Here is a 19,718-nt window from a genome sequence, read left to right as displayed (position 1 = left end):
GTGGGATTGGAGTCACCGGACGTTCCCCCCCACAGTCCCCATTTCCACCTTGCCCCCACAGTGCCCCCTGCTGGCAGGGGCTATGCCTGGAATGGCCGGGACCCACAGCTGGGGCAATTGTCATGCCCCCACCGCGCCCCCTGCTGGGGGAGGGGAGAGTAGCACATCTCTCCAAGGCCGGGCGCTCCCAGTAAAGCGTTTCCCTTTCTCCCTGGTACAGTGAACACCAAGAAGGACTCGGAATCTGCGCCCGTGAAAGGGGGCACCATGACCGACCTGGGTAAGGAACCCCTGGGCACCCCTCCCCTCGGGTCGCAAGGAGATGCAGCCCCTGGCAGGCGCCCCGCAGTGAGCGCAGGCGAGCTTCCTCCGGGCCACCTAGGGCAATGGCTCCTTCCCTGCCCCGAGGGGTTAATTTTCCCTGTAGCCCGGCTGTGTCTGCTCCCCGCAAACTCGCTCGGTGGGGGGGGGGACATTCCCCCCCCTTGGCCCGGGCTCCCTGAGCACTGACCCGTCTGCCCTTCCCTTCCAGACGAGCAGGAGGACGAGAGCATGGAGACGGCCGGCAAGGTGAGACTGCCAGGCAGGGGCAATCGCTTCGGCCTTCCGGCTGCCCCATTCTCACCACACCTCTGCCCTGCGCCCCCTTCTGCCCTCCCCCCTTCCAGCCGCAATCAGCCGGGTAGAAACGGACGTCCCTGCCTTGACTCGGCACACGCAGCGGCACCCGTCCTCCCCCCTGCTCCCAGCACGATGGCGGCTTTCAAATGCCCCCAGCCCTCTGCGCTGGGAACAGCCTCCCACTCCCCCTTCAAAATCTGCCGTGGCTGGACCTGCGGCGTGCCCGGCGCCGGGAGCTCTCCGGGTCTCTGCTGGGGCACCATGGTCGCACCGTGCAGGGCTCTGGGGCTGAGTCTCCGTTGCTGGTGCCCCACTGGGTTAGAGCGCCGCGCCCGAGGACTGCAGAGGGCCGGCGGCGAGTCTGTGGGGCGCCCCCCCGCCCACCTGGAGCTGTCTGGTTCCAGGATGAGGAGGAGAACAGCGCGGGGAACAAAGGGGAGCAGGCCAAGAACCCAGACCTGCACGAGGACAACGTGACGGAGCAGACTCACCACATCATCATCCCCAGCTACGCCGCCTGGTTCGACTACAACAGGTACGGGGGGGAGGGGCTCTGCCCCGCAGGCCTGTTCTGAGGCCTACGGCGCTGACGCTCCGCCGTGTGCTTCTCCCGCAGCGTCCACGCCATCGAGCGCCGAGCCCTGCCCGAGTTCTTCAACGGCAAGAACAAGTCCAAGACCCCCGAAATGTAAGGCTGCTCCCCCCGCCCCGCCCGGTGCTGTGTGCGTGGTGCTGTCCGCACGCTCCCATTCCCACGGCGCCGGGGTGTCGCAGAGAGAGGAGTAGCCGGGGCTCGGGGTGTGGAACTCTCGCGGTAGCTCTGTGCAGTTGGCCTGAAACTTACAAGCTGTAGAACCTGATGGGTGGGGAGAGAGCCAAAACTTGCTTCTGTTCCTGGCTCTCGGAGCAGTGTGGTCTAATGGTTAGAGCTGGCAGGGCAACTAGGAGCCAGGACTCCTGGGTTCTGTTGTCTCTCGTGTGACCTTGGTTGAATCACTTTGCCGGCGTGCCTCAGTTTCCCCCATCGAGCACGAAATCGTGATCCTGACCGACCCCGTGAGTCTCAGATTCCGCCGCCGCCCCGGCGGGTTCTGAATGCAGCAAAGCGGGTGGGTGTCGGCGGGATGCCAGGCCTGGTTCTAACCCTCCCCTCCCCCCAGATACCTGGCTTATCGCAACTTCATGATCGACACCTACCGGCTCAACCCCCAGGAGTACCTGACCTCGACGGCCTGCCGCAGGAACCTGGCCGGGGACGTCTGTGCCATCATGCGGTGGGTTGGGGAGAACGGAGCAGCTGCCAGGCCAGGGCCTGGCGCTAGAGCGGAGGCTGGTGTGGGGACAGCCCTGGGCTGCGGCATCTTAGTGGAGGTTGGGGGAGCGAGCTGGCCCCCCAATGGAGCTTGGGGCTGCAGGGCTCATGGCCCGGCCCAACCTGCATCACACAGAGGGAGAGGCCTGGACAAAGCCGTGCTTCCCCCTCACCCGTGGGGCTGATCCGTGGGGCTGGGACCGGATCTGACCAGCTGCTCTCTGCAGGGTCCACGCCTTCCTGGAGCAGTGGGGGCTGATCAACTATCAGGTGGACGCGGAGAGCCGGCCGACCCCGATGGGCCCCCCTCCAACGTCACACTTCCACGTCCTGGCCGACACCCCCTCGGGGCTGGTGCCGCTGCAGCCCAAGACGCCCCAGGTAGGGGGGGGAGAATGAACGGGCTGGAATCAGCATGTCCGGGAGGGGCTGGGTCTCCTGTCCCTGGGAATCTCTCCCCCTGCTGGGGAGCAGCTCTTCCCTGCTGATCTTCCGGGGCGGTGGGGGAGACCCCGTCCCTGAGCCCGTCAGATTTGGTCTTGCTGTGCCCTGCTCTGGTCCGTGGCTGGCCACCCGCTCGGTGCGTGGGCAGGAGAGCAGAGTTCAGCAGGATACATTTCAGTGCAGCCTTGTCCGTCCCCCGCAGGGTCGCCAGAGCGACAGCGACACGAAGGCCGGCCGCAAGAGCAAAGAAATTGAAGACCTGGTCCCGGAGGCGGTGAAAGGGAAGCCTGAGCTGGTAGGTGGGCTTGGGAAACGCCCCGGCAGCCTGCTCTGGAGGTAGAAGGCGAGTGTCCCTGTCGGGGAGCTTGCAGGAGCACAGTGGGAGGCAGGGGAGGGAGATGTGGATTGCTCTCCATTTCCTGGAGAGCTGTGGAACTCCATGCTGCAGGAGGCTAGGGAGTCAGGCTGCGGCTGAGTGTGGAAGGGGGGTTCTGTGGCGGTGGGGATTATCAAGCTTGAGGGGGTGAGCTGATAGAAGGTCAGGAAGGAATTTTTGCAGCCCAGTCGTGCAGCTGGGGAACCCCATCCCCCCACTCGACTCCCTGGAGATGCGCTGTCTAAGCTCTCATTCTCCCTCTGCCTCATGACCATAGCCCTCAATACCCGGTTAAGAGCAAACGCTGAGCCGCTGCCCTGGGAGCAGCAGCAGCTGCATGGGGCAGCCCCAGGACCTGTGGGTGGAGCTATCTGGGGTCAGCAGCCATGCAAGAGTGGGGGACGAGGCTGGCATGGGGGTCTAGCCGCGCCTCACCGCCCCCTCTCCTCTCCGCAGCAGACCTCGGCCTCTCAGCAGATGCTCAGCTTCCCCGACAAGGGCAAGGAGAAGCCGACGGACCTGCAGAACTTCGGCCTGCGCACGGACATGTACGCCAAGAAGAACATCCCCTGCAAGGTAGGGGCGGGTGGTGGGCGGCTGCCCCCGGGCCCGGCCCTGGGCCCCTGTGGCCCACACTGACCCCGCCGTCTCCTCTTGCAGAGCAAAGCCGCCGCCAGCGCCACCCGGGAGTGGACGGAGCAGGAAACGCTGCTGCTGCTGGAGGTGAGAGGGCAGGGCTCTGGGAGCCCCCCCGGCACTGGACTGGCACCAGCCCGGCTGCCCCTCCGGCTCCCTGTCCTCCCCCTCCTCCCCGCAGGCCCTGGAGATGTACAAGGACGACTGGAACAAGGTGTCGGAGCACGTGGGCAGCCGCACCCAGGACGAGTGCATCCTGCACTTCCTGCGTCTGCCCATCGAGGACCCCTACCTGGAGGACTCGGAGGCGTCGCTCGGGCCCCTGGCCTACCAGCCTATCCCCTTCAGCCAGTCGGGCAACCCCGTCATGAGCACCGTGGCCTTCCTGGCTTCCGTCGTGGACCCCCGCGTGGCCTCCGCGGCCGCCAAGTCGGCTCTCGGTAATGCCCCATCCCCGCTGGGCCTTCGGGCCTGGCCGAGCTGGGGGGTGGGGAGATCCCTGGCTTAGAACCCCGGGGAGCAGTCCTGGCCATATGGGCTTAGCCAGGGGTCAGGATCCCACCATGGGGCCTGACCCCTCTAGGGGGCACCAGATCCAGTCTGGGCCCTGGGCAGGGGGCAGGCTGGCTCCAGGCAGTTCATAGGATGGACCATGAGGCCTTTTCTCCCTTGGACCCATGCCCAGCGAGTGCACCAGCCTGCGCCCAACAGTGCTGCAGTACCAGTCCCAGTCCCATGGAGGCGCTGTTATGCTCCAAGCTGGCTGGGCAGACCCCCGCTCAGTCCTTTATCCTGGCACCTGGGCCACCGGGCACTTCCTCCCCAAGCTTGGACCGTCCAGCCTTTGCGCACGCCCCTCTCCCTGGAGAGCCCTGGGCACGCGGGGAAGGGCAGAGGGCGGCGCCTGTCTTGCCAGTGCCCCGCGGAAGGAGGGGCCGGCGAGCTGACCCGGGCTGTGCTCGGCAGAGGAGTTCTCCAAGATGAAGGAGGAGGTGCCCACGGCGCTGGTAGAAGCTCACGTCCGCAAGGTGGAGGAGGCGGCCAAGGTGACGGGCAAAGCCGACCCGGCCTTCGGGCTGGAGAGCAGCGGGATCGCGGGGACCGCGTCCGACGAGCCGGAGAGAATAGGTGAGGGGGGCGAGCGAGGCTCCTTCCGCGCCTCGGCCCGTGAGGCGCCCGTGATCTGGCCTCCGTCGGACGCTGCTCCGTGCGCGGCGAGTAGGAAGGGTAATGAGCGAAGAGGGGAGGAGCCACAGGAGACCAGAGCTGGCCTGGCCTCCGGTCTGGAGCTCACCCTCAATCAGCTGGCTCAGGGTAAGGGACCCCGTCGTCACCACTGCCTCACCCCCCACGTGCACGCGAGATCCCTGGCGGGGCCTGGCGGGGTCAGGATCCAGCCATGGGGCCTGTTCCCTCTAGGGGTGCCTGCTCCAGTCTGCCCCCAGGTCAGGGGGTGGAGAATGGGACACGGGGCCTTTTCCCTCCTGGCGACACGGGTTCAAACCTGGCCCAAGATGGTGAGTGCCTGGGAGCATCCCGTCTCCACTGTGGGGAAAGCCTGCGGCAGCACGTCCATTCTGGGCCCTGCTCCTGCAGCATAGCCAGCCCCACACGGGCCGGAGCCTCGGGGCTGAGCCCCACGCCCCTCAGGCTGCGCGGCTGGCGGTAGCCCTGGCGAGAGCCCGAGCTGGGCCTTGTGCAGTGTGGCCTGTGTGAAATGAGTTTGCTGGGTCTCAGTCCGACGGGTCAGCGTCACACGATCCACCTCTGGCCCCTGTCTGCCGGGTCTCCGAGAGTCCAAGGCCTGGCCGGAGCCCGGAGCGCTGCGCCATCGCCCCAGGCGGCCCCGTGCCCTTAGTGCATCCCCTCCCCCTGCATCGTTGTGACTTTCCTGGCCGGGAGGGGCGGGGCAGAGCCCTGCTGTCCCTCGCTGACCCGGCCGTCTCTGTCTGCCCCCCACCCCAGAGGAGAGCGGCGCTGACGAGACGCGGGCCGAATCTCAGTCTGCGGAGGAGAAGAAGGAGCTGAAGGTACAGAGGGAGGGAGGGACGACTCTGCCCTGCCCCTGGGGGGACACCGAGGGGGGAGTGGAGCTGGGGGACCGTGTGAGAGGGGCTGAAGTGAACCAATGGGGTCACAGATCCCCCGCCCCTCGTGCCCAATGTGGAAGGCCTGAGGTTGGTCCTTCGCCTTAGCTGGGGGTGCCAGTCCTCCAGCAGGGGGCGCTGGGCCTGCAGCGGGGGGGCGCTGTCGTTCCATCGGAGCAGTCCAGAGGTGTCTTTTCCCGGGCACCTTTGCCTCAGCCCCTCTCTCCCCGTCGGTCCAGGAGCCCCGAGAAGGCGCCATGGAGGAGGATGTGAAGGAGAAGCTGGGCGAGGCGCCCAAGAAGGAGGAGGAGAAAGGCAAAGAGGGCGACAGCGAGAAGGAGTCGGAGAAGGGCGACGGGGACGGCATGGGTGAGTGCCGCGTGGCTGGGAGGGGGACCTCCTGGTCGCTCTGGGCAGCCTCGCCATGTCGGCCCCGCTCCGGAGAGGCTGGGGGCTGCAGGGAGGGAGGGGCAGGGAGGGAGGGGCCAGGGAGCACAGCGCTCCCCAGCCCCACGCCAACGCCTCTTCCCTTGCCACCAGCCGAGCTGGAGAAGGAGAAGGAGCCCAAGGAGGGCCAGGAGGAGGTGCCCAAGGACCTGGCCGAGGCAGAGGGCGAGAGGAAGGCCAAGGTGGAGCGAGACATCGGGGAAGGGAACCTGTCCACCGCGGCCGCTGCCGCCCTGGCTGCAGCTGCAGTGAAGGCCAAGGTGAGGCGCCAGGACCAGCCTCGGCCCCTGCTCTGATCCCAACGCAGACTGAGCCGGAGAGATTGGCTTGGAGACTGGAACTGACTAGGCTGACCAGGAGCCCACTTCTATAACCACTAGGCCCCACTCTCCTCCCAGAGCCAGGGAGAACCCAACCCCCCCCCCACTCTAACCACTAGGCCCCACTATCCTCCCAGAGCCAGGGAGAACCCAGGAGACCTGACTCCCAACCCCCCCCCCTCTAACCACTAGGCCCCACTCCCCTCCCAGAGGCAGAGAGAACCCAGGAGTCCTGGCTCCCAAACCCCCCCCCCTCTAACCACTAGGCCCCACTCCCCTCCCAGAGGCAGAGAGAACCCAGGAGTCCTGGCTCCCAAACCACCCCACCCCCACTCTAACCACTAGACCCCACTCCCCTCCCAGAGGCAGAGAGAACCCAGGAGTCCTGGCTCCCAGCCTCCCTTCCCCCTGCCCAAACTCCTGCTTTAAACCCCAGGGGGACAGATGGGCACTGTGAAAGCAGCCAGGCTGCCCCTGCCAGGGGACTCCCTGTCCCTGTCTGGGTCGCGCCCCCTGCCCGGGTGGAGGTCCTGAGCTGTCAGTACCAGCCCCTAACTCCAGCTTGCCCCACTCTGAGCAGCACCTGGCGGCGGTGGAGGAGCGCAAGATCAAGTCCCTGGTGGCCCTGCTGGTGGAGACCCAGATGAAGAAGCTGGAGATCAAGCTGCGGCACTTTGAGGAGCTGGAGACCATCATGGACCGGGAGCGCGAGGCAGTGAGTGCGGCCGGGGGCGCGGCGCTCGCTCTAAGCAGCCCCCCCATGAGATGCAGCCACCTCTGGGGTGGGACGCGGCAGCTGGTTAGCCAGACACCAGCAGTGGGTCCTGACGCATTCGGGGGGGAAGGGAAGAAGGAAGCTGCCATCAAGGGGCATTGAGGCTCGGGGGAGGGATCTGACCCCCTAAATTGCAGTACAAGCTTCTGCCTATGCCATGGTGATGGGCAGGGCGAACTGGAGCTGGGGCGTAGCCTAGTCCAGCCTGGGGCCTGGTGGTCACGGATGTGGGGGGCCAGCGAGTGGGGAGGGGGAGGAGGGCCTGGGACCTGGGCAGTCACGAGAGAGATCCCGATGGCAAGGAACCATACAGGGCATGTAGCCCGGGGGGGATGTCCAGGCCTGAGGCAGTGCCACCCCGAGCCTGGCACGAGTGACCGGCTGCCGCCCTCCGCAGCTGGAGTACCAGAGGCAGCAGCTCCTGGCGGACAGACAGGCCTTCCACATGGAGCAGCTCAAATACGCCGAGATGCGCGCCCGCCAGCAGCACTTCCAGCAGATGCACCAGCAACAACAGCAGCAGCCGCCGCCACCCCTCCCGCCCGGTTCCCAGCCCATCCCAGCCTCCGGGGCTCCCTTGGCGCCCGCCGCCCACTCCATGCCCATGGCCCAGGCCCCGGGGGCATCGACCACGGCCAGCCTGGTGGCCCAGCCCGGCCTTGCTCAGACAGAACAGATGGGCCAGGTGGTGCCGCCCGCCCCGGGGCCGCCGCACACAGTTCCGGCCCAGCAGGGACAGACCACGGTCGGTCCGCACGGTAAGTCGCCTCCCGGGCTGGCAGCCAGCCGGCAGCCGCTGTGGTCCTGATGCAGCCTGGCCTGGCCCCTTTTCCTGTCCGCTCCCCTGTGGTTAGTGACCGTTCCTTCAGACCTCACGCTGCTGGCGCACCCCGAGATCCATGCGGGAGCTGGACGCCAACCAACCCCCAGCCCTGCCCCAGATATGCACCGTCGTACGGGGCTCAGGGCCTCAATCAGCTCCTGCATTAGCTCCCGGCTTCATCAGAGGACCGTGGCCACGTGCCAGCCTGTCTGACCGGAGCCGGTCCCCCCAGCGCGTCGGACACGAGCCGACATTGCAGTGTGCCGATGGGCTACCAAGAGGCGGCTCTCCAGTGCTAGGCGCGGAGGTCAGCCGGGTACCTGAGAAACGAAGGGTAAAATCGCCCTCTTGATCCTAAACTTGATCTGACGGGGCAAGATCAGACTCACGCTGCTTTTCTCGCCCCGCTGGGAGCAGCTCGGCTCCTCAGACACAGGCTGGATTCCAGCTCCCCCGGTCCGAAGTCTTTGCTGCCAAACGCTCTCGGGGCCTTCGGCGGGGGCGGGGAGAGGTGGACTCCTGGTGCCGCTGCCTCCTTGTCCTCTCCGGTTGTGCTGGAGGAGGCTGCCTCCGGCGCTGAGAGGTGCCCGGCTGCGCCAGACAGACGCCGTCCCCCTGGGGTGGCGCTGGAGCTGTTCTCTTGGTACCTGTTCTGCTGGCCAGCGGCTGTGTATGGCGGCCTGACGCCCGTCTGGGTTTGGGTCACCTCCCTTGCCGCAGGCCTTTGGGGAGCTGGCTGCAGGCGCCTCCCTGCCCCACCTCACAGTTCGGTAGCAGCCAAGGAGCGAGATTGCCCTGCGCCGTGCATGGTGGTGACAGAACAAGCACCTGCAACAAGTCACGGCTTCTGGGGATGGGAGGCGCCCTTCGTACGAAACATCCCAGCCATGTGGGGGCCAGCTACAGTGTGTCCCAGCTGGGGCTTGGCCCCAAAGGGGCAATGTCAGACACTCCCTCCTGGCCTCGGGGCCCCCGCAGGTGACTCCCGACCTGTTACCCAGGCATGTGCGGGATCGGCCGAGGGGCCTGCGCTTGGCCCCTTTAACCCGTGTCGCTGGTTTCTCTCTCCAGCCCAGCCTCCATTCCCCGGCCAGCAGCCCTCCTCGCAGATGCTCCCCGGGACGGTTGGCGTGAGCTCTCACCCCGGCATGCCCGGTAATATCCCGGCGGCTCTGCCTTTCGGAATGCCTCCATCCATCCCATGTAGCATGGCTAGTAACGTAGCAGACTCCATCAGTATTAACCTCCCTGCTAACACTCCCGCTCATCCAGTGCATGGTAACCTCCCGTGCAGCATGCTGGCCGGGGGCGCCCTGGCCCCGCCTAACCTGCCCGCGACCGTGCCTAGCGCCATGCACCCTAGCATGCTGACGACCAGCGGACCGCCACTCGCCGCGCCCTCCTTGCCGCCTGTCTCGGGACTGGCCTCGGCCGCCGCCCAGAGCCCGGCCATTGTGGCGGCTGTGCAGGGCAGTCTGCTTCCAAACGCCGCCCTCGCACCAGGTGAGACATGGCGGGGGCCTCGGAGACGGGGTCCAGTCCCTGTCCCCTCGCCGGCCAGGCCACCACCTGGGGCGTTGGCTGGGGCAGCGGTGGGGGGAGCTGTGGGCTGGGGGGGGGAGCTGCCCACGCCTGCCGCTGGCATTTCCTCCTTGTGATGCAGCTGCGGTGAAGGCAGGAGGGGGGTTTGCTCGCTGACGCTGGGGGTGCAGCAACCTGTCCCATCTCTCCTGCAGACCAGGGCCCCCCTCTGCAGACGGACCCCATCGCACCTAGCACGGCCACCCCGGTCCCGCCCACCCAGTGAGGCTGCGCCGCCCAGAGACGCCGCCCAGCAGGACAAAAACCTTCGTCTCCTGTGAAACCGGCCTGGGGTCGTGGGAGGGGTGGGGAGGGGGGATTTAGTCGGTTTCAAAAACCACACTGAGCGCGGGGCTAAAAAGGAAGCGCCCGGTGTCACCCGCCAGCCTGCTGTGTCTCTGTCCTGCCCCCTCGTCCCCCCCCCCGTGTTTTTTGTATCTGAGTGTCCCGAAACTTGTATTTAAACGTGCTGCGCCCCCCCTCCCGAGGAAGGGGCCAGGACGGAGCGTTGCTGGAGGGGCCCGTGGGCGCCGGCTATTTATAGAAGGCTGATTTGACCCGGTGGCTGAGCAGCTAAAGCTCTCGTGTCTCCTCTCTCGCACTCTTTTTTTTTTTTTTTTTTAATAATAAAAATAAAATTAAGGTTCCCGTTTCCCTGGGGCTGGGGAGAAGGGGGGGGGTTGGTGGGCCCAGGGTCGCCTCCTGGCACATGGTTCTCAGTGCTGTGGGGCAGGCAGAAAGCAGAGCTTTACCTCTGGAAGGGACCTTGAGAGGGCGAATCCGGTCCCCTGCCGGCTTGGCTTCACCCCTCCCCTCCCGGCATAGGCACCCCCTGCGGTGAGGCGTCTCCTTCCCACCTTGCTGGCTGTTAGCTCGTGTCCTTTGTGGGGTGTTTCGGGCTCAGGGAGGGGCCGGTAGGTAAATTGCAGTGTCCCAGTTGGGTGGGACCCACAGAAAACAGGCCCCTGCCTCCCCCCTGCTGTTGGGGGCCTGTCACGGTGCTGCTCTGTACTGGGAGGAAGCCTGGACGTGGGTAGTAAAAGCACCGGAACTAGCGCAGGCTGAACTGTGACCCCCCCCACTCCCTGGCCCAAGGGCGGTGTCCCCAGCAGGCTGTGCACCTCCCGGGCTCGGCAGGGCAGCCCCAGGCTGTGACAGTGCAGCAGGGGGGCCACGGGGAGTTGGGCGGATGTGGTTGGCCTGCTGGCAGGGGCAACGCTGAGCCAGGCCTGGGGGGGACCCCTGTAAGGGCCCGAGGGTGTTGCCACTGTACAGCTGGGGGGGGGGGAACGGCCCCACAGGCTGGGACACCTACAGTGAGGGGAAAGGTTGGGGGGAGGCCCTACTCTGCCAGGTGCCCTGGGGGGGGCGCAGGCCTGGCCAGCAGTAGGGGCCAGCAGGTGGGGCAGTGCCTGTGGGCCCAGGTTCGCCAGTGTTTTGCATCACCATGGCAACTGGGGGGGAGCTCCTGATGCTCCCTGCAGTTTTTTTTTGGGGGGGGGGCTGTCTGGCAGCAGGCCGAGGGCTACCTGACCTGGCCATGGTGGGGAGAGCCTAGGGATGGTGCCAGTGGCCTAGTGGGCTATGCCCGGGGGGAAGGGGGGAGTCAATGGGTGTAGCCCCGCAGGGCCGCCTCCCTGGGCTGGCAGGGAGCTGCCTGTGGAGGGACTTCCCCTCCTATCTGGGGCTCACTGACAGCCTCCCCCCCCCCCGCATCCGGCGCCTGGCCTCAGGCCTGCTGGGGCAGGGGAAGGAGGCTTTTCCAGGGGTTCCCAGGCACGCACGGGGCAGGGGAGGGGATGCCGGGGCTTGCAATGCAGCGCCTCCCTGGAGCGCAGCAGCCTCCCTCCTGCAACTCTCCCCCCCCTCCACAGGATGGGCTGCTCCTGCCTCCCACCGATGCAGCCGCTGTACCCAGCGAGGGCTCTGAGCATGTGGGCAGCTGGGCGAGCAGCCTGCTTGAGTGCGTCCAGCCCCCTTCAGCCTGGTCCTGTGCCACAGTGGGCAGGGCTGGGAATGTGATTTCTTGCCATGGAAGGGGCAGACGGGAGGCTCCCAAAGCCGGCCAGGCTAAAAACAGCCATTGCGGGGAGCCCAGCTGCAGCAGAGGCAGGAAATGCATCTCCAGGCCTTGGCTAATGTGCGGTCACAGGGGCTGGGCAGGGAGGGGGATGATTAGTGCTGCAGCCTGGGGGAGGGAACTAGAAATGGGCCACCTTAGGCCTCAGTTTCCCTGCTGTAAGATGCCTGGGGTGGGGGTCACCCTACCCAGCACAGGGGGTCCAACTGGAAGCCACCAGCATGGCCTTGGGCTCAGGTTGCTGCAGCCCTGGGAGGGGGTTTGATGGGGGGCTGGGCCCTGTGCTAAGGTAACACCCCCCACCAGCATGGGATGCTGTCAAACACTTGCAGCTTGAGTTTCAGCTGCAGGGGTGGGGGGGAGGCTGGTTCAGAAACCACCACACCCGCCCCCCCTCCCCACTCCAGGCTTCTGCATTACAGCTTTGGGCATGTTGCTAACAGCTGCAGTGCCCTCACTCAGCCTGGTACAGCAGCCACCCTGCCACACCCCCGGCCTAGGAGAGCCTGCCACCCCTCCCCATGCACCTCAGTTTCCCTACAGTGCTGGTGGGACGGACTGCCCTGGGGGCAGCTGGGAGCCCAGGCTGTAAGTGCTGGTTTTACCAGGCACAGGGGTAAACGTGCCCCCGCCTCTCCTCCCTGTGTCCACTCCCCCCACCATGCCCAACACGGACAGATGTGGCTCTTCCTTCTCCCTAAGCAACCCCCTCCCCAGGCCGTTAGGGGAGACACCTCCCCCCACCTCAAGGGGCACAGGGTGTTGTCACTGCCCCTCTGCAGGGGGAGAAGGGCCCCTCCCTGCCCACAAGCTCCAGCTAGACCCTGCCAGGCTTTGCACAGGGAAAAGTCTTCCTGCTCCACCCCACGGCCCTGAGATCCACACCTGGAAGCCCAGGCCAGTTGCTCCCAGGCACAGGAACGCAGACCATGCCCAATGCCTTAGTTCCCCACTCAGGCCCCCCAGCCAGCTCTAGCTTTCACACACCCCACAGCTGACATAGCCCTCCCCACATACACACTTTTCCAGGTATCTCTCCTGCTTTCAAAACAGGCCTGAGCCTCCACTTGTCAAACTTTTTATTAGGTGAGAGCAGCTGGAAAGAGAAAATGACTGAGCCCGGCTGCAGGGAGTGAGACTGGGGGGGGGGGGCACGCACAGACAGGAAACAGACCATTCTTCCTCCCACCTACCTCCAGGGGCCACCCCCCAACTCCCTCCCCCCACTGCAAGTCCAAACGGTCCGAAGAGGGAGGAAGACGACATTGACATTGCGTAGAAGTAGAAAAAGGCACAGAACAGACTACAGCCGAGCACCCAGCAGCGAGCCAAGGCCCCGGGCCGCTGGGGGGGCAGATGGACTCTCGTCTTCAGCCGCTCAGCACCATCCGGACCAGCTCTGTGGAGAGAAGGCAGGTGTGAGACCCGGCAGCTGCCCTGCGCTGAGAGAGGCACCTCCATAGCTGGGGGAGAAAGAGTCCTGGGAGGGGGATGGGAAGAGAGAGAATGCAACCGGGCTGCAGGGCAGGGTCTGCTGGGGTTGGAGGGGGAGTTAATGTGTTTAGTGACCCACTTAGCTGCCTACATCCCCCCTACCCCCCTCGAGAGCCCAAGAAGGTGCAGGCCCCTGCCAGCCTGTTACTCTCAAGCTGGTAACAGCTGGTGCAGGCAGCCGCACCGGCTCCATGGTCAGACCTGGAGCAGGGAGAGCTGGTCCCCTCCACTTCTTCCTGGGCACAGATGTTCCTGCTGCCCATGGAAAACCCAAGAACAATGGGTGAGAGCCACAGCCCTGGGCCCCACCCGTCAGCACAGCCCCCCACCACAGCTGTCCCAGGACACACACTCCCCCCTGCAGCAGCCCGGCCTCGGAGAACAGCGCTCAGACCCGCGGTGGCAGAAAGAGGAGGCGGGGGGGGGGGGGGGGGGCGGGGGGAGGATTTCTACAGCTAGGGCCAGGCACCGGGGGAGGGGGGGGGCTACAAGCGGCACTGCTTTCCGGCAGGCGCAAGGAGAGCACGTCGGCGTTGCCTACAGCAGAGAGACGGGCCGGCGGGGGCCAGGCCGCTGGGGAGAGAAGACTGGAGAGCCGCAGAGAGAAGGGGCCAGGCAGACAGCCACTGCACCACTCCCCAAAGAAAGACTGTTTGGTTAACTGATGGCCCAGGGGGCCGGGCAGCAGCTAACACACTCGCCCGCTTGGGCCAGCACAAGCCTCTGGCAGGGAAGTTCCCATGTCCCACCTGCACACGGGGCTCCAGGAGTCCATGTCCCCCTCGCTCCCCGATGGGGGTTCTGTGAAGTCTGCGGCAGGCAGCCACCACAGTGCCAGAGAACCCCCAGCGCACCCCTCCCAGATGAGACAGTCTTGCTTTAAAATTGGTGCACGCCTCTTTCCCTTGCCCCCCCCCTGCTTGGCTACAAAGAGTCAGCTACATGCAGAGACATGCCGAGGGGGTACACTGGACGGGGGGGGGACAAGAGCGCAAACAAGACTCCTTTAAAACAGAAGGGGGGCAGGGAGGGGGTAAGTGAAGGGAGGTTGGGAAGAGGCGTACCCCACTCGGCTTCACCCTGACAAGATGTGCCTCACAAACGCTGTTGGAAGGAAGAGACATCCATCAAGCAAACACAGTGGACACACGGAGCGAACAAGCACGGGGGGGGGGGGGGGCGGATTGCGGGGACGCCCCCACAGGAATGATCAGGGGCCGGTGTTTCTGATCGCGGTGCCCGACTCTCCGCTCCGGGGGTGGGAGACGTCCCCTGGGTGGCTGCAGTCCTCACGGGGGGGAATAAGCCAGGCCCACCGAGCTGGCCCTGGGCCCCCCCCCAGCACAGGTTGGACTCTTCCTCCCCCCCCCCCCAAGACAGGAGAGCCAAAGCCACCAGGTGCGATGGGATCAAACGCCCTTCCCCAGCTGGCTCTGGAGTCGACCACACACCAGTGCCCCCTGCCCCTCACCTTCGTAGTTAATGCAGCCGTTGCTGTCTTCGTGCCCAGCCACCAGGATCTCCACCTCCTCCTCCGTCATCTTCTCCCCTGCATGGGAGAGAGGGGATTTTACTACAGAAACCCCCAGCCCTGCAGCATCCCCCTCCCCTCCCAGCAAATCCAGCCTCAGATCTTCTGGGATCAGCAGCTTCCACGTGGACACCTGGGCCTCGGGAGCCAAAGTCTCCTATTCCCAGCTCTGTCCGTCAAGCACGGGTGGGGAGGCAGGACTCCCGTGTCCTCGCTCAGCCCTGCCACACTCCTCACTGCACACACAGGGAAAGGGCCCCCCCTCCGCCGAGACCTCGGGGAGATCTTTGGGGGAGGGGGATTCTCAGGCCAAGAGGCAGGATTCAGCCCCCTGATTTATGGGGCGGTGGCGAGAACAGAACCAGCATCCTGACTCTCCAAGCAAACCCAACGGGCTTCCCCAAGACGGAGCATGGAGATAAGTGCCCCCCCAGCTGCTCCCCCCCCCCCCCGCCAGGCCGCAGCGCCTCACCCAGGGTGACGAGGACGTGGCGGATCTCCGCCCCCATGACGGTGCCGTTCCCCTCCTTGTCGAAGACCCGCAGCCCCTCCACGTAGTCCTCGAAGGAGCCCTGGTCCTTGTTCTTGGCGATGGTCTGCATCATGGGCAGGAATTGCTCAAAGCTCAGCGTCTTGGTGTTCATCTCTGGCGGGAGAAGGGGGCGCGGCTGAGACCCCAGCAAGGACTGGGGCTCTCTCAGCCGCTGGCACAGCGCCTCCCAGGCTCCAGAGCAGGGCAGGCGCCCAAGGCCCTGAGGGGCACCGGCCATTCTGAAGAGGCGTTTGAGGAGGGCACTCGGGGAAGCAGAGGTGGGGGTTGTGTCGACGGGGCACAGTCAGGGCCTACAATAAAGCCGGGTGGGAAATCAGAGATTCCCCCCAACCCCCTGCTTCTCCCACACCGCAGTGTGGGGGTTCAGCCACTCCCCTGGGATGGCAAAGATCCAGGTTCAAGTCCCTTCGCTGGGAGCTGCATGCAGGTTGCCCACAGCCCAGCTGAGCCTGGGCCACTGGTTCACGGGCTATTCCAGGGAGGGGTCGGCCTGTCTCGTTCCAGCCTACACCCAGAAACCTCCTCAAGCACGGCTCATCCTGGGCCCTTTGATGCAAAACTTTCCCACCCCGCTGCAGGGCAGGGGAGCAGAGAACAGACTTGGAGCTCAGACAAGAGTTTCACCTCCTTGTTCCATGCCACACAGCCAGCCGCCCAAAGCAGGGGGTCTCCCCCCACCTCTAAGTGTTAAGCCAGCTCGGGCCCCAACGTGCCAGGATCTCAGCCCAGCCAGCGGGGCCAGGAGAAGACACCCCCCCAGTCCCAGGGAGGGAGGGGGCCTGGCTATCACTCACCATCGCTCTTGGGGTTCCCCAGCACCTTCATGACCTCGGCATTGGTGGGGTTCTGGCCCAGGGCCCGCATCACGTCCCCACATTGGCTGTACAGGATCCGGCCATCCCCAGTGCGGTCGAAGAGCTGGAAAGCCTCCTTGAACTCTAGAGGCGGGGAGAGAGCCAGGAGGGGTCACGGCACAAGGAGCCGCGGTCCCCGATGCGTCCCTGACCCTCAGTTCGGACAGACACCAGCAACGCCCCTTGGCCAACCCCCATCCGCCCGGCTCCGCTCCGGCCAAACCATAGCTCCGCAAGCATGTGCTAGGGTAAGCTGCCCCCCCCCCCCCCCCCAAGCAGGAGCTAAGCTTCAGCAGAGACAAGAACCCTCGTCACCCCCCAACTAGTCTCCCAGAAGCTTGGGCCAGGATTCCCTGCACTGGATCGGACGCCTGGCTCCAGACACCCAGCGTCCTGCCTTCAGCTGGAGAATCAAGCCCAGGTCTGGGCACACGGCAGGAAAGATGGGCTGAACTAGAGAAAACCCAGAGAGGACCAAAAAAATCCTGGGATCTAGGGGTCATAGCGGACCACAAGCTAAATCTGAGTCAGTGACACACTGTTGCAAAAAACCAACCAAACATGATTCTGGGCTGCAGGAACAGGCGTGTTGTGAGCAAGACACGAGAAGTCGTTCTTCCGCTCTGCTCTGCGCGGGTTGGGCCTCCGTGGGAGTGTTGTGTCCAGTTCTGGGCACCGCATTTCAAGTAAGATGTGGAGAAATTGGAGAAGGCCCAGAGAAGAGCAACAAGAATGATGAAAGGTCTAGAGAACATGAGCTAGGAGGGAAGGCTGAAAGAACTGGGCTTGTTTAGTTTGGAAAGGAGAAGATTGAGGGGGGACAGGAGAGCTGTTTTCAGGTATCTCAAAGGGTGTCATAAGGAGAAGGGAGAAAACTTGTTCTTCCTGGCCTCTAAGGACAGGACAAGCAGCAATGGGCTTAAACTGCAGCCAGGGAGGTTTAGGTTGGACACTAGGAAAAACTTCCTAACTCAGGAGGGTGAAACACTGTGCGGGGGGGGGGGGAGGGTTGTGGAATCTCCATCCCTGGAGACGTTTAAGAGCAGGTTAGAGGATGATAGCTGGTGCTAGGTCCTGCTGTGAGGGCAGGGGACTGGACTTGACGACCTCACGAGGTCCCTGCCAGTTCTCTGACCTGCCCTCGACAGGAAGCCTGGGATAAGGTGCCAGACTGGAGAGCCCCAGGTCCAATTCCCAGCTCTGCCCCAGACCGGTCACTGTCACGCTGCGCTAGCCTGAGCTCAGACAGCTGTTGCTGCCGGCACAGAGACTGATGCTGGGATGGGGGGGGGGGGGAACATATCTCTGGCTAGAGCCGCTCCTAGCTGAAGGGTTGCCGGGCCTCGACTACCTCCCCAGTTCCCCCCCCCCCCCCCCGAGCGACGCAGCCGGCTGGTGGAGTCGAAGGGAACCGCCGGGTGCAGAGCCGCCCAGATCTCCTTTCCTTGTCGGATCCAGGTTCCCGGACGCAGACTCGGGGAAGAGCCAGGGGGCTTGCATGCGGCTGCCCATTCGTTGAGCCCAGCCTGAGCCAGGGATGGGAGATGCCTGCCTTTGATGGCAACGCTGCACCCGCCTTAGCTGGCAGGTTGGCGCCACTTGGGTCCCCAGTTCCGCCTTCACCCGGCCCTAGAGGTGCTCACACAGTAATTGACGCTAAGGCCAACCGGGGGCATCAGGGCACTGCAACGCCCAAGGGTCAGCCCCGGTGAGTCTCGCACGAGGGATGTGGCCATGGGGGCAGCAGCCAAGAGTGGGGTCTTGGCAGGGGAGGAGGCACAGCGACACCTTGCACAAGACAGCCCTCCCACCCCCTAGCAGTCTGCCCAGAACCTCCATGGGAAGGAGAAAGCTGCAGAGCTGGGGAAAGGACCCAGGAGTCCAGGATCCAAGCTCTCCCCTCTCCCCACTTTAACCCACTAGACCCCACCACTCCCCTCCCGAAGCTGGGAACGAACCCAGGAGACAGGGCTCACTCCTTAGTGCAGTGCTTTTCAAACTAGGGGTTGCGGCAGCAGGGGGAACAGTGGGGGGCTAAGGCAGCTCCCTGCCTGTCCTAGAACCACAGGCTGCGCCGCGCCCCATTAGTGGCCGGCAACAGGCCGGGCTCCGGGGACGGAGAAGAGCGCACAGGACTCGGCGGGCTGCCCGGAGCGCTAGACCCCACTCCCCACTCGTTGGCTGGGAACCTGCTGCCGGCTGCTTCGGAGGCTCAGCCTGGTCTGCAGGGCCAGAAGAGGCAGGAAGTTGCGTTAGGGCCCCCGCCCGGAGCCGTGCAAGGTAAGCCCCCTGCCCTAGCCATGGCCCCCCAAGCCAGAGCCCCTCCCTGCACCCCATCCTCAGCCCGCACGCCCGCCACATGATGCTGCAACCCAACCTAAACATTTTCTTCAGCTGGGTCATAAGGAAAAAACAAGTTTGAAACTCACTGGCCCTAGGCACTTCCTGCTTTAGCCAACAGCAAGCACCTGCCAGGGGACCCAGAGAGGATCTGACCCCTCCCCACGTCCCGGTTAGCGGAGACCCCTCCCCACGTCCCGGTTAGCGGAGACCCCTCCCCACGTCCCGGGCTGGCTGATCCCTGCCCGGAACGGCCGGGCCCCCCTTGCCGCCCAGGCGGGCGGGCCCCGGGCCGCGGGTTTTGTGCCCGTATATGGAGATCCGAGCGAGGCAGCGCGCAGGGACTGCGCAGCGCAACATTCCAGCCGCGACCCCTGCTCCGGGTGTCTCCCGCCCCGCCGGGGACGCGCCCGAGCTGGGAGTTTGCCACGGGTGAGTGCCGGTCCCAGAGCTTTGCAGCCATTTTCCGCTGCGACCCCACCCCGCCTGCAGCCGGCCACCCCTCCCCTGACTCACAGGCGGGGGGAGGGGTCCGCGCAGCGCCCCTAAAGCCTAATCTGCCCCCCATCCGGCCGTGCTGGGTTACCCGGCAGAGAGGCCCGCAGGCTGGGCGGGGCCCGCCGGGCTGGGCCAGGAAACTGCTCATAGGTGAGCCATGCGCGCAAAGGGGGGGCAGGTGAGTCACCCCCAGACTCAGGATTAGGGAGCTGGGAACCCCGGAGCAGCAAGAGCCAAAGTCAGCCCGGAGAGAGCCCCCCCTCCCCCCGAAGCGAGGGGCCCCGTGTTAATGGGAGGGGGGAGCGATCACACAGGTAGGGCCGGCCCCACTTACCGCCGGAGGCTAGAAAGAGGAGGCTACAGGAGAGTGAAGGCTAGTGACAGAGGAGGAGGAAGGTCTATAAGGGAGGGAGAGAGAGCGGTGAATCCTTCGGCGGCGGCGGGACGCGCCAAGGAGTCACCCCGAGATGAAAATACCGCGCAAAGGTTGCGCAAGGAAGGGGGGAGGGTCACTTACCGGCCGTCTGATCCTCGGAGAAATCGCACTGCAAGGCAAGCAGAGCGGAGCCGCCGTCAGCGGGGCTACCAGCCCCCCCCCCCACGCCCGCGAGCCCGGACCCCCAGAAGCGCTGCGCCCCCGGGAGGCAGGTCGCTGGCTTAGGCGGGCTGGGACCTAAGCGTGACCCCCCCACCCTGGTGCTCGCCTCCCCCTCAGTGCGCCCCCCGTGCGCCCGAAGCTCGCCCCCCTCCCCCCGTGCACCCCAGCTTGCCCCCCCGCATACCGGAGCTCGCCCCCCCGCCCTACCATGGCGGCTGCAGCTCCACTCCCAGCAATGGACCCTGCGCGCTGCTTCCTCTGCCCTTTTTTTACAGACGTTGACGTCACCCCGGCACTCGCACGCCATTGGCCAGTGCTACTTAACTGCGGCATCAGGCCTTAGACGGG

General features: G+C 65.3%; 2 protein-coding genes across 8 annotated transcripts in view; one reads left to right on the top strand and one right to left on the bottom strand.

The window, feature by feature from the left end:
- SMARCC2 (SWI/SNF related BAF chromatin remodeling complex subunit C2) overlaps window positions 1–12,801 on the top strand; it is a 24,929-nt gene extending 12,128 nt beyond the window's left edge. The window contains exons 12-30 of one of the 6 annotated variants that reach the window (XM_075901904.2): window positions 221–280; window positions 533–570; window positions 1,026–1,156; window positions 1,238–1,309; window positions 1,782–1,895; window positions 2,161–2,314; window positions 2,580–2,672; window positions 3,210–3,329; window positions 3,414–3,476; window positions 3,571–3,829; window positions 4,356–4,703; window positions 5,355–5,419; window positions 5,716–5,845; window positions 6,017–6,183; window positions 6,824–6,958; window positions 7,416–7,776; window positions 8,913–8,996; window positions 9,114–9,344; window positions 9,578–12,801. In XM_075901904.2, coding sequence (XP_075758019.2) covers window positions 221–280; window positions 533–570; window positions 1,026–1,156; window positions 1,238–1,309; window positions 1,782–1,895; window positions 2,161–2,314; window positions 2,580–2,672; window positions 3,210–3,329; window positions 3,414–3,476; window positions 3,571–3,829; window positions 4,356–4,703; window positions 5,355–5,419; window positions 5,716–5,845; window positions 6,017–6,183; window positions 6,824–6,958; window positions 7,416–7,776; window positions 8,913–8,996; window positions 9,114–9,344; window positions 9,578–9,648 — 2,696 coding nt within the window. In that variant the 3' untranslated portion in view covers window positions 9,649–12,801. Of the gene's footprint in view, window positions 1–220; window positions 281–532; window positions 571–1,025; window positions 1,157–1,237; window positions 1,310–1,781; window positions 1,896–2,160; window positions 2,315–2,579; window positions 2,673–3,209; window positions 3,330–3,413; window positions 3,477–3,570; window positions 3,830–4,355; window positions 4,704–5,354; window positions 5,420–5,715; window positions 5,846–6,016; window positions 6,184–6,823; window positions 6,959–7,415; window positions 7,777–8,912; window positions 9,345–9,577 lie in introns of all 6 variants that reach the window. The other 5 variants (XM_075901903.2, XM_075901906.2, XM_075901902.2 and 2 more) reach the window with 5 other exon arrangements.
- Window positions 12,565–19,718, bottom strand: LOC102455654 (myosin light polypeptide 6). 2 transcript variants are annotated; one of them, XM_075901909.2, is made up of 7 exons: window positions 19,578–19,718; window positions 19,290–19,317; window positions 15,875–16,018; window positions 15,000–15,173; window positions 14,468–14,545; window positions 14,061–14,100; window positions 12,565–12,901 (listed from the first exon to the last, which is right to left on the bottom strand). In XM_075901909.2, the coding sequence occupies exons 1-6, from the start codon at window positions 19,701–19,703 to the stop codon at window positions 14,072–14,074; spliced, it is 579 nt and encodes a 192-aa protein (XP_075758024.2). In that variant the 5' UTR covers window positions 19,704–19,718; the 3' UTR covers window positions 12,565–12,901; window positions 14,061–14,071. The 2 variants fall into 2 exon arrangements, with proteins under 2 accessions (XP_075758024.2, XP_075758023.2); XM_075901908.2 differs by lacking the exon at window positions 14,061–14,100.

The sequence above is a fragment of the Pelodiscus sinensis genome, chromosome 31 (assembly GCF_052426305.1).
Source record: "Pelodiscus sinensis isolate ZL-2025 chromosome 31, ASM5242630v1, whole genome shotgun sequence".
Lineage (NCBI taxonomy): Eukaryota > Metazoa > Chordata > Testudines > Trionychidae > Pelodiscus > Pelodiscus sinensis.
This window is presented reverse-complemented; position numbering and strand designations above follow the sequence as displayed.